At 34.7% G+C, this 14148-nt stretch overlaps 1 protein-coding gene across 1 annotated transcript; it reads right to left on the minus strand.

Annotated features, from left to right (window-relative positions):
• Window positions 1-8522: 8522 nt before the first annotated feature.
• Window positions 8523-13027, minus strand: LOC150030844 (putative inositol transporter 2). Its single transcript, XM_090309394.1, has 5 exons — window positions 12655-13027; window positions 12331-12401; window positions 10458-10901; window positions 9777-10376; window positions 8523-9236 (listed from the first exon to the last, which is right to left on the minus strand). Exons 1-5 carry the CDS (start codon window positions 12788-12790, stop codon window positions 8754-8756), a joined length of 1734 nt encoding a protein of 577 aa, XP_090165520.1. The 5' UTR covers window positions 12791-13027; the 3' UTR covers window positions 8523-8753.
• Window positions 13028-14148: the final 1121 nt, after the last annotated feature.

Below are 14148 nucleotides of genomic sequence, written 5' to 3' on the forward strand. Positions count from 1 at the left end.
TCCATTCCCCTTGGTATTGACCTACCCAAACACCATCCTTTAGGGGGACACTCCTCGGGTGCCTCGAGGTCGAGGATAGATGTGAAACCCATATTTCCAATTTTTCTTACTTAAGCAGGTGTTAAAAGGAATTAACTAAGTGAAAGTTAAATCCTATGTTGAAGAGAAGGAAATTTCTAAGTGCTGAATAGATTTTCCTTAAGTAGTTTTGAGTTAAGCTTTAATTGATGAAATTTAGCTAAGTGTAAGGTCAAAAGGACCCATGCGTTAAAAGTTAGGAGACATTAACGCATAAGTTGTAAAGGCAACCATGTGTTTGTAAGGCTGGACGCATGATTGAAGTATTGGCAAGAGGAATTGCCAAGAGTAACCATGCATTGGAAGCCAAGGAGAAAAACGACTAAGTGTTGGACTATGCATTGATGTGGTGCCATGCGTTGGCCATGAAGTCTTGAGAGGTTACTTGGGCATGGAGAGAGGTTGAAGTATGGCCAAGAAAAACGCATGCGGCAGCCACTGTCTTGAGAGGTTAGAACAACGCATGCAGTGCGATGGTTGCGATGGACGCAATGGATGCGATGGTTGCATTGGTAGCATGCGGCGATGGATGGCATGCGGGCGATGGGAATATGCTCGATGGTATATGACAGTACCATGCGTTGGCATCATGCGATGGTGCTATGCATCGTGCGACCGAAGGTATGCGTCGATGGTATATGGTAGCACTATGCGTTGATGTCACACGGTGATGTTATACGTTGATGACATGCAGCGGTGCTATGCGTTGATGTCATGCGGTAGTGCTATGTGTTGGGGGCTTGCGGCGGCCTTGCTATGCGAGAGTGTGCGATCGAGGGCATGCGGTGATGTGGCCTATGGTATACGGCCGATGGTATGTCGTCGATGGTATACGCGTATGCAGCCAAAGGAATGCATTGGTAGTATACGATGGTATGCATCAATGGATGCGATGGACACGATGGATGCAGCAGTGCTACGCGATGGCATGCGGTGATGCTACACGATGGATGTGATGGCATGCGATGATGAATGCGATGGATATGATGGATGCGAGGGCCTTGCTAAAGAATAAGCTAGGCGATGGAACGAGCTATGGTGGACGCATGGTGATTTGTCCTTGCGTTGCTAAGACTTTCGGTAACAAGGTTTATGAGGTTGGTTGCGTTGGTCATAAGAGATGCGATGGTGAGCTATGCCTTGAGGTGTTGAGTTGAGAACCAAGTCGACCCAAAGGTTGTTATGCGTTGGTGATGTGCTATGCGTTGGACATCCGAGGGCATGTAGGCACATAGGACAAAGCTAGTAGTATGCATTGAAAGAGTGTTGGTCATTATCCTAGTTAAGCGCATAGGGCAAAGATAAGCCATGCGACAGGAAAAGATATGCGGCCAAAGATGAGCCTTGCGAGCATCTAGCATATGTGACCAAGTTGCGTCAGTTAGATGAACAAGGAAAGATTGAATGGACGCATACGCCGATTGATGGTGTCCGGACATAGGAAGGTTGCGACATTTTGGATGGACGCATTTGTGGTTAGATGAACGCATATAAAGGATGGATGCATTCAAGATCATCATCCGGACATGTGGCTTGTTAGGAAGAAATCTTAAGCCTTAAGCAAATGAGGTGGATGCATAAGAAGGCATGCAAATGTGAGGGCTATGTGTTGGCTAAAGGAAGAGGAGGGTTGCGATGACGCAAGGTTGCGTTAATAGTGTAAGGAAAAGACATTTGGACATGCGGCTAAGTAGGAGGTGTTGGCCTTAGAGAGATCTTAGATGCCTATAAATATGGCCAAGGACTTCAGATGAGAACTCAAATTCTCTTCAAAGGACATAAAGAAGAGTGTATTGTGAGGAGACTATGCGTTGATAGTAAGACCATGCGTTGGTCAAGAGGTTCCAAGAGGGGAAGATGTTGTCGGACAGGAAGTTCTGGAAGTAGCATCAACTTGGGACGAGGAGTTCTCCCAAAATACTCGTGCGTTTGGAGTGATTCCAAAGCCATCTGGAAGCTAAACAAGTCTAGTTTTCAGAGTAGGGTTTCCAGAGAAGAAGCTCCAAGGAATCAGGCTGGAGAATGAGGAAATGACAGAAGGGTTGAGCTGTCGGATAAGCTTGGGTCAGCCTTGATGTTTTGAAGATTCCGACCAAACCACGAGGAGTTCTAATCTAATATGAGGTAAGCTTTCTGAGACATTTTAGAGAATTTTTGTAGAAGGAAGTAGCTCGAGATAAAGCCTAAAACTATGAGTAATCTGAGCATTAAGTTGAATCTGGATCGTTGGGTTCAAAAGGGAGCCTGAGGTGACCAAGAAACTTCCAGAGAGAAAGGTTCTTATACGACCAAGGTGAGTGGTAACTTTCCTTTAATTCTTAAGTATATATTTAGAGTAAATTGTATATGCTTATGTTGTGAATGAGTATCTAGCATGAGAATGAGATTATGTGATCGGGATAGTCAGGGGGTCAATAGACCTAGTTCCTGAGCTCGAAAGCAAAACCTCACGAGATGGTCAGGGGACCGAGAGGTCTAGTTCCTGAGCCTGTGGGAGGATCCTCGTATGGGATGGTCAGAGGGTCAACGGGCCTAGCTTCTGAGCCCATGCACGGGAGAACTATGTGCACATAGGAGACAAAGGAAACGTAAAGAGTAAGCGTTGTATTTAGTAACAGTTATCTATCTACCATTTGTGTAGGTAGACAGCATACACATTCTAAGTAGTTATCAGTTTAGCTATCTACCGTGCGCATAGATAGAGTTGAGACCAAACTCATTCAAGGCAGAGGTTTGAATATAACCTCGTATTTATGATATGCTTGTTTATATGAGTTGTAGACTCTAGAAGTTGCTTACCACTCACTGACTTTGTGGAGCTCATTCTGTTTTTCCATGTTTTTCTTCCCAGGTAGCAGAAGGTGAGGAGTTCCAGGGTGCTGCTAAGGTCAAGGTCTGCCACATACCACAGTTACACTTCCAGAGGGTTTTAAAGAGTTGTTGTTGTAAACTTTGTAGTTAAGTCTTGGAGTTGTATAAATGTTACATTGTTGTAATATAAAATGGGCCTACCTAATCAGTTGTTGTTTGCCTCCTTGACTTAATCAGTTAGTTGTTAAATTTGTTCATTGGTATCATAGTTATTTCCGCAAGAGTTATTAGGCAGTAAGTGTTAACCAAAGGGTTGATAACTGCTGTAGTCATGTCATTTCCTAGGCTCAGAGAATAGTCTCATTAGAACCGTGATCTTAGGTCTATCTTCATCAAATTTTAAAACTCTTTTAAAACTTGATTCAAGCCTAAGTTTGCATGCATGTCTTTCTTATTGATTTTAGTTCTAGTTTCCATTATAACTCTTATAAAAGAAACAACCAAAATCATCCACATTGCTAAGCTAGACTAGGTATTTATAACTCTTACAAATTTAACCTATGTGTCATGTTTCATGCTATGTCCATTCATTACTATATATAACTCTTATATAATTAGTAATGAACTAAGCATACATGCTTCCATACACCCTTATACTATAACATTTATAATATAAAGATGATGCCTGAATATGCTTAATGCATGCATAAATATAACTCTTATATTATATGATGCATGAGCATGCTCTTATGTAATTTAATCATGCAAGCTACTATATCATAACTCTTATAATATAGAGATAATGCATGACAAATGCATAACCTATGGTGGGATTTAAAACTATATGGCATACTATATGACATATAATTTAAACTACATCTCAGTACATTTACCAAAATTAATGGATCGGAATGATTAGCCTAAAAAAATCGGAAATAAAAACTATCTATTACATAAACCATCAAGTAATTGAAGGAAATCGATCACAAGGATTTCCATGAGCAATGGAAAGATTATTCCAAAATTACAACCATGTATGAACTTAACAAATTACAGTCGTAAAACGAAACAAACGGTTATGCATTCATTATAGAAATTGCAGCATGAAAACTACAAATGAACAAGGAGAACTGCTATGAACATTTGTAGACTCGTCTCCACGCTCCTTGCTCACGAATGCACGAACACAGCAACCTCGAAGGCTCAAACAACATGATCACTCAACAACACAAACTCTGCACACTCGAACTCAGCGATCACCTCGGTCACGAACACCCCAATAGCACGAATAGCCTACACAAAACCTCGACAGCGTCGAGTTGAGTATGACACCACCAAGAAGGGTACCTTAGTATTCTTGATGTGAGAATCCAGAGGGTAGGCTCTGTGCGGACTTGTTTTGAGGCAGACCAAGGAGGAAACACCAATCGTGTAAACGATTGAACAAGTGGGAGAAGACTGAACCTATCGTATAGGTCAATGCCGAATCGTTTAGCAAAAGCTAAGAAACCATCTAGTAAAAGCTAAGCGATCGTTTAGCTCATTGCTTAGTTCCATATTTGTCGCTTACAAAACACTACATGATCGTTTACTAAATCAAGTTGTCGCTTAGTAAATCATATTTACTTGACAACTTCTGTGAGATTCTTTTTTTGAGAGAGAAAATCTCAAAAAAAGAATTGACAAAAACTTACTAAAATTAGAAAAATAATTTTTCTTTTATCTCACGGTTACCATTGAACCACCAATAACCTCTCACTCAATTGGCTATTAGAAAAAAAGATTTAATTATCCAATAATTAATATTATTATAAATATAAATGATAACAAACTTATCATACTATATTTATAACCTATAGTTTTAATATTTCAGCTCATGAAACATATAAACCATAGTTCTTTATGGCATTTTATGCAAATCTCATTTACATCAATCCTCCACTAGATGCATCTCATACACCATACCAATCATATCATATATAATCGAATTACCTCTTGTCAATTTGTACATTTAAAATCAACGCCAAGAACTGATCCTCAACTGAATCCATTGAGCTACCAAGGTGACCTTATGAACTTGTAGCTCGAAGCTCCAACGATATGATAACCCATCACAGATCCCTCTAATGAACAAGTCATAATCCTACTATGATTGAGTCCTCTCTTCCAAAGAGAAGTTATGGCCACAACGTTCAAGACCCGGAATCAGTCCTTAAGGGAGTAATCTATCTACTTACCCCTACTTTGGAGAAGGAGTGAATTCCATCTTGTGTAACTGAGTTCCCAGCTCCCAAATCAGACAAATCCCTAAAAAAGTAGGCATGTTAAGTTGGTAGTCTGACCACTCTCACCCATACTAATTAAAGGACCGCCCTCAAAGGCAGAAGTTACCAAAACACTCAGAATTAAGGTCATGTCACCTATAGTCGTTTAGGTGAGATGTAAGTCTCAAGTATCAACGGCGTTATATAAAGAGACTAGTCATCTCGTGGTCCGATCTTATACAAACTCTTTGTATAGGACACCCCTGCTCGCATGTCTCCACACGAATGGTTAGGATCTACCATCTGTAGTAGTTCACAACACTTGCAAACCTCTACAAAGCGGGCCGTATCCATAGTGTCACCAAGATCAGGTATCCCTTTTTAATCCTTATACTACAGACCTTTTTAGGTTATCACTTAAGGCATTTTCCACTTGTATATCTCATATACATGGTTAAGTTTTCATAAAATAACCATGGAGCTTTGTTTATTGGATATGAGTAAATGCAAAATAAAATAACTCTTATTTTATTCATAACAATGTGTACAGTTTACAAACTACGAGACTCTGGGAGAATTACGATACCAATCCCAAAACTTGTATGTCTCCACATACATGCTTAAGTTACAATGATAACCAGGGATCTTAGTTTATTGGTTTGTAGTTAATGCAACTAAAATATCCCATATTTCATAGACAACAGTGAAGAAAATATCTCATGTTATTACATCACAAATGTTTGTTCATACACGTGTTTACAAACTATAAGACCCTACGAGATTTAGGGCATCAACCCCAACAACTGATCCCTCTAATGAACAATAAATCATAGTCCAACTATAATCAAACCTCTTTCGAGCCAGGAGAGGTTGTGACGCCACATTGTTCAAACCCCAAAATCACACTTTAAGGGAGCAATTTATCTACTTGCCTCAACATCGGGGAAGGAGTGAATTCCTTCTTGTGTATCTATGTTCCCAACTCCCCAATCAAATGAATCTCCAAAATGGTAGGCTTATTGAGTCGGCGATCTGACCACTCTCACCCATACAAATCAAAGGATAGCCTTCATAAGTAAGAGTTCACAATTCACTTGGGATTCAGGTCATGTTACTATGGTCATCCTGATGAAATGTAAGTCTTTATTATAAACGACGTTATATAATGAAACTAAACATTTTGTGGTCCGGTCTTATACAAACTCCTTTGTATAGAATATCCTCGCTTACATGTATTCACATGAATAATCAGGATCAGATCATTTGTAACACTTTACAACAATTGTAACATCTACTAAGTGAGTCATACTTATAGTGTCACCAAGATAAGGTATCCAGCCTTATCCATATAGTACAGACCATTTAGGTTATCACTTAAACATGATCCACTCGTTTGTCTCTACATACATGTTTAAGCTACAAGATAACCTTAAATGCTAGTTTATTGGTTTGTGGTTAATGCAACTAATTTTGAAATAAAACATCATATATTTTATTACATAAATAAAATGTTTGTACATTACAATTACAAACTATGAGATCCTACGAGATTTAGGGTATCAACCCCAACAAAGGTGTGGCGCCACATTGTTCAAGCCCTAGAATCAGTCTTTAAGGAATCAATTTATCTACTTACCCCGACATTAGGGAATGAGTGAATTATGTCTTGTGTAGTTGTGTTCCCAAATCCCCGATCAGACGAGTTCCAAAAATGGTAGACATATTAAGTCGACGATAGAGCCACACTCACCCACGCAAATCAAAGGACCGCCTTTATAAGCAGAGGAGTTCATAACTCACTCAAGATTCAAGTCATGTCACCTATGGTCATCCTAGTGAAATGTAAGTCCTTATTAACGACTTTATATAATGAGACTATTCATTTCGTAGTCTGCTCTTATACAAACCCTTTTGTATAGAACACCCTTACTCACATGTGTCTACATGAATGATCAGGATTAAATCATTTGTAGAATTTTACAACAATTGCAACATCTGCAAAGCAAGTCATCTTCATAGTATTACTAGGATAAGATACCCAATCTTATCCATCTACTACAGACCATTACAGACCATTTAGGTTATCACTTAAACATGATCCACCTGTATGTCTCTACATACATGTTTACGCTACAGAAGATAACCTTAGATGTTAGTTTATTGGTTTTGTGGGTTAATACTACTAAATGTCGAATAAAATAGCTCAGATTTTATTAAATAAATACAATTACAAACTACAGGACCCACGAGATTTAGGGCATCAACTCCAACATATATATGGTCCCTAAACTTTAAAATGTGTATAATAGGCCACTAAATCTTTTATTTTATGTCTAATAGATTTATATGGTTTTAAGTTTATATTCAATATTAAAAAAAATGTTATAAATTAATTGTTATATCATATATAAAATTTAATAAACAGTTTTAACTGATAGAAAAAATGTCAAACTATTTACAGAAATTGTAAAGAAAAAAAAAGCAATGATAGACTTCTATCAACGTCTATCACATAGTATCAACGATATACTTCTATCAGTTTTTACCACTGATAGACACTGATAGACTTCTTTCAGCCTTTATCAAAGAAGATTAAAATTTTGCTATTTTGTATAAATAGTTTTTCTTATTTCTATATTTTGAAAATTCCCCAAATTTAATTCTATGCTTAATAGCCAAAGCGACATTTTTTGAGAAAAAATCAACGTACTATCCATTATTAACTAAATTGATACAAAATTAACTTTTGGTTCCAATAAAATAATCATTTTTTTTTTAATTTTGAATATATCTAAAACCTATTGAATAGAAAATTGAAAGTTTTTGAATAAGTTTGTTGTAAGTAGTTTTTAGACCTAAAATTAAAAATGATAAAATTTGTTTGACAATCTTTAAAAACTAACCACTTAATCTCTAAAAACTATCAAAGTGCGTATTGGATTAAAAATGTATTAATCTTGAAACTTTCAAAATAAAACCTATTTTGGTTATGGTTATTATTTTTGTCTCTTGATAATCAACCCAACCCCACCTTAGTAAATCTATGTGCTCTAATTACATGTCAAGATCAATACATTGATACACACAGTTGAAGCTATATTATTAGTGCCAAAGACTATGGTATTCAAGTTCACTAGTATTAGTTTATATTTTATACAACATTTTATAGTATAGCTTTTTCAGGTGCCTTGGCTAATGTTAATCTTAAGGACTTCATGGAAGCAAACTAGGACAATGGGTAATCTGCTTATTTGTGATTGATAAACCATAGTATCCAAAAGATTGATAATTAATTGGTGTCAATGACTCTCATAAATGTTCTATATATTAGCCATTTTCCTCCATATCCAAATATTTGCAAACTCGCGATAAACCACAACGGAAGAAATCAAAATTGTACATTACGTATTTTTTTAAAATTCAACTATTACGAGATGAGAAATCAAACTATCAACTTAATGATGATGGTAGGTGTCTCATCATAGAGCTATTTATCGATTGACATATCTGACGCATTAGTTGATAAACACCAAGCCTTTAGAATCCAAGCACTTTTGCATGAAAAATAAGTTGTATAACACTAGTTTTGGTACTGATTTTTCAGGCTCCTTGGGTCTTGTCCAATAGATCGGTCCTTTTCTTCCAAAACTTGAAATGCAAAGCCCTCGTTTCAAGCATTTGTTCAACCTCCTCTATTGGAAGGCCCTTTGTTTCAGGCACACATGTGAGGACAAACAAAAGTGCTGCTACCGAAATCAATCCAAAAATTAAGAATGTCCATGAAGGCCCAATTGATTGGGTTAAGGATAAGAAAGATTGAGCAACAATAAGATTTGAGATCCAATTTGCTGTGGCTGCTATTCCTCCACACACTCCACGATACCTTAAAGGATAAATCTCAGAATTCACAATCCATGGGACAGTTCCCATTCCTGGAGAGAAGAAGATAATGTAGATAGCAAGACCAATAAGTGATAGCCACCCAAATTTGCTAGGACATCCTCTTGTGTACCATAGTCTATCTTCACTATGACATAAATTTTTCACTGTGTCATTAGCAACCAAACATTCCCCAGGAAACAACTGCAAACAACAACAAAAGTGTCATATTTACATGTGAAACACACAAACAAGAAAATACAAAACCTGTGTCGGATGACTTCTCATATCGCCTCTACCCTAGGATTTGGAATCTAGATTCAAAACTATGACAAATCCAACACTCCCTTTTATTCCTTGTAATCTGACACCTTATCTACTTATCTTGAACTACTTTTTAGAGTAAAAATTGTCCCTATTGACCAATACAAATTTTTCATCATGCTTAGTGATCACTCATTCACATGCTTTCTAAGAAAATTTTCAAGAGATCACTCTTTAATAGGATTGTTTCAAGCCAAGTACACTTAACTTTGAAAATAAAGGTCTATCTCGTTGGTTTAAGTTACAAGTGTCAATTTTTTAAGCATTTATTGACCATACTTGCCTATTATCTTCAAGATCTCTCTCATTCGATGTAGATTTGGTTCATTTATGTATCTCTTATGTACTCATGCATGATATTTATATACTAGATAAGTCAATCCAAACCCATAATTAGATTGGTGATTGTGTTTTCTTTACCTTGTTGGCTCCTGAAGCACAAAAACCACAATCTGGAGATGAGGCTTCCAAACACTTCATACAATCCCAAGATGCAGAATTGCTGGCAGAATTGTAGTCAGGGCATGTGTAAGCTTTAAGTGAAGTGCTTCTAGAACTCACTAATGGAGAGTGAGATGTTGTTTCATGAAAAACTGCTGATAGAATGCCAAGAGAGATGATAACACCAAATAAGCTGATGACTAGAAGCTTTTTCCTGCCTGTTCTATCAATGAAATATATGCTGACAATAGAGCCCAATGCATTCAGTCCAGCTATGACTAGTGAAAGCAGAAGTGCAGTCTGGTTTGAAGCAAAGCCAGCCAACTGAACTATAGAAGGACTGTAGTACATAACTGTATTTATGCCCACAAATTGTTGGAAAACTTGCAATCCAACCCCTGCATAAAGTCCTCTTCTCACTGTTGTGGTTTTCAATATCTTAGTCCAGCTTATCGTCTCAGAAGCCTCTTTCTCCTTGATCTCTGCTTCAACAGACTCCTTAAGATCTCTAATCTCCATCTCTACCTCATTTTCTGAATAGATTTTTCTCAATATCCTCTCAGCCTCTTCTGACCTCCCCTGTTCAATGAAAAAACACCTTTTACTTTTAATTCGTGTCTATTAAGTCTCTGAATGTTGAAAAGTATCTCTGATCTTTACCTTGCGATATAACCATCTGGGTGACTCGGGTAGCAAGAACATTAAGATAAACTGAAAGAGAGCTGGCAATCCTGCAATACCAAGCATCCATCTCCAAGTGCCTGGTGCTTTGGTGAAAGCTAAGTTGATGAGATAAGAGAGAAACTGGCCACTAGTGATGAGAAAGTTATTGGTGCTGACAAGGGCACCACGAATTTTTGAAGGGGAGGCCTCAGAGATGTATAAAGGGGAAGTCATGGAAGCCATACCAACGCCAAGACCGACGAAAACTCGACCGACAATGAGAAGGGAAGGGCCAGGTGAAGCTGCCATGATCACAGCTCCAATGAAGAAGAGGAAGTCTGCTATGAGAATTACAGTTCGTCTACCATATCGATCGTTCATCCATCCTCCGATTGCTGCTCCTATTATGGCACCTGCAATGGCCATGCTTACTATGGTTTCCTGTTTCATGTCACCAACAGGAGATTCACTTGCATTGCTAAATTTCTTTTTCAACTACTTCTTTCTTTCAAAACTAAAATTACTTTATGATAACAAAAACAGACTAATGTGACAAAGTGATCTAGCTTAGCAATAATTGATATAATCTCCCTTTTTTAGAGTTAGGAGGTTTGATTTCCATCTCGTAATTGTTGTAATAATTTTTTTTTTTTTAAAAAAAAACAATTATGTGTAGATCTAACACAAGGTAAGTTTCAAAATGTTTCAATAAAAAATATTTTTATTTTTGAAAACCACCTAAATGCAACCTAGGTTACACCCATTTTTATACATTCCGACTAATTGTCCAATAATAATTTATCATAAAATTTAATTTGTATCTAATAGATCTATTAGTTCATAAAATTTTGAACATGTCAAGAAAGTATTTGATAATCAATTTTTGATGAGATTTTTTAAGATAGATACTAAATTATTTTTTGAAGAACAATTGATACTAAACTATTACACATTTAAAAGTTTAAAATTGTTATATGCTAAAATTTATAGACTAAATTATAAAATTCAAATAGTTAATTTTATATATGAAAATTACTAAAAAGTACTTTTTATAATTTTTTTTAAAAAAAAAAAAAAAGAAAAAAGGAATTGTAGTATGTAACATCAAGATGATGGGGCAACAAGATATTTGAGCTATGTAGCAAAGAAAGGTTTTTCTTTCCATAAAGTGGCAGGAAAAAGTTGAAAAGTGAAAACAACCACCCATTGACTGACACCTGTCCCCATAAATGATCACACAATTACTTGACTTACCTAAACAAGCTTGCCAAACTAACACAACCAATTTAAACCAATCAAGTTTTTATACATGATAAAAAGCCATTAATTATGAAGGTAGATAAGTAAAACAAGAAAAGGTCACATTTATAAGCTAATTTAATTAGGTACTTAACAATTTTATATTTGTGTCTATTTACTCCCTAGATTTTAAAAGTATATAATAAATTTTTGAACTTTTAAATATTGTATCTAATAACTCTTTAAATTTTTAATTTTATATATAATAAAAATCAATTGATAGGTGATTTATTATATATAGATTTGAATTTTCTCTTATAAAATCTTAAAATTTCAATCTTATGTTAAGTAGATATGTGAATTTAAAAAAATATATGAAATAAGTCAAAGACTTATTAGATATAGAATAGAAAAAATCAATTTTAAAAGGGTAAGAAACTATTAAATACACATTTTAAAAAAGAAATTTTTTTAAAGTTTAGAAAATAAAGATATAAATAAAAGTTTAATAATACACTTTTTCAAATTTCTAAAAGACCAAATATTAAATTTATACGAAATTCTACCATCTCATGAGATGAACTTTATATTCTTTATTAAAAAAAGGAATCCTCTAAATCAAATTAATTACCTGTAAAACAGTACTTTTATCCACAGACTTGAAATCGTCTCTAATGTAAAGTAGAGCTCCAGAAATGACTCCTGCAAAACAAACCCATCATCCCACATAATCACACTCAATCAATTTGGATGGAATTTTGATGGTAGAAAAATAACGTTTAAATACGTAAAATCGAATATCAAACTAATCTTGAAAAATCAAAAACATATATCGAAATGATTCTAAATAAGATATAAAGTAACAAATATATATACCATTTCAAAATCACTTCCAAGTATCAGTAGAAGAACAATGAGAAAAAAAGGAAAAGAAAAAGACTTAGATCTTAATTACCAGTGTCATAACCAAAAAGAAAACCACCAATTCCAGCAGAGAATGCAAGACGAAGAACATAAGGATTTTTCCAACTCAAAGAAAAACATTCTTTAAAAGCTGAACCATCACTGCTTCCATGAATTCCTCCTTCCATTTCTCTCTAAATCTAAACCAAATCTTAATTCCCTCTCATATCCACCAGAAAGAGAGCAAAAACAATTTTTTAAAAATGATAATAAAAAGGAAATTTTATGGGTCTTTTCTGTTTTTCTTTTTGGGTTTTGGGGCAGAAAAAAATGGATGAGAATGAAGTGAATAAATAAGAGAGAAGCAAGAATTGGGGGAATGGGATGATGAAAATAAGTCAACTAATGGGACAATTTTAAGTCTCAGTTTAAGACAGAACATCATGATATGTTTGAAACAATGTTCGAGGTTTTTCCAAAATGTTTTCTTTTCTTTTTATGAAATACAGATAATGTTCAAATACTATTTTAATTTCATCCATTTTTCGTTTATATAATTTCAGTAAAAAAAATATATATTTATATGCATGATAGATATCATCTTTCTGTTATCCAATCATAACATGTCACGTGACAAATTCACTTATTCTTTTTTTAGATATTTTAATTATTTTTTAGTGTGAATGATATAAATGGATATATAAAATTAAGTGTTGTACTATTAGGTTAGACTAAATTATTATTATTATTTTTTAGTCCATTTCAATAAAAGATTAATTTAGTTATAAAAATTAAAATTAAAAATTTTAAAATATAAAGACAAGATGAATTAAATTCATATTTATAATATTTTACCCTAAATATTAATATACATGCAGCAGAGTCTGTAATGGTTGACACTGTTTATAAAGTAAGCTGCTTCTGGACATTTTTGTATTGGACTGTGTATAATGTTTGGCCAAATGGATAAGGGAATCAGTTGTGTTTCTTTTTAATATTTATAAGTTTAATTTTGTCTTGGTGCATAAAGCAATTTGCGTTCTTCTCCAAAATTCAAAAAATAATAATACAAATTTTAAATAATAATACTTGGACCAATATGTTAATGTCTTTTTTTTTTCTTAAATATAAAAATAGGAATGTTAATTGGTTATGTTAATTGATTTTTATTTTCTTTACCTTTTTTAATGCTTTTTTATATTATATATATATATATTTTGGTTTTTGAAATATAAAAAATGATTTTAAAAAATAGATGTCCAATAAAATAGCACAATTATTAAAAAATGACTATATACTAAAAAAAAATATGTCTTATCACCTTTTTTATAAAAAATTGGAATGGCGTGGGGTTTGTCAAAAAGTTAATGATTTTTTACGCAATGTGGTTTGACTCGAGTATTAAACACGATGATTACTCAAAAAAAGACAAATAAAACAAAATAACATTAAAAAAACGTGGAAGATTAACCTTTTGTTGATGTCAAAAATCACTTTTTGTAACGTGAGTGAGAGTGAGGGAGTGAGAAAGAGTAGGGGTGGAATC

Source organism: Benincasa hispida, unplaced genomic scaffold, assembly GCF_027475165.1.
Source record: "Benincasa hispida cultivar pf3 unplaced genomic scaffold, pf3_genome.v1.1 HicScf1615, whole genome shotgun sequence".
In the NCBI taxonomy this organism is placed as follows: Eukaryota; Viridiplantae; Streptophyta; class Magnoliopsida; order Cucurbitales; family Cucurbitaceae; genus Benincasa; species Benincasa hispida.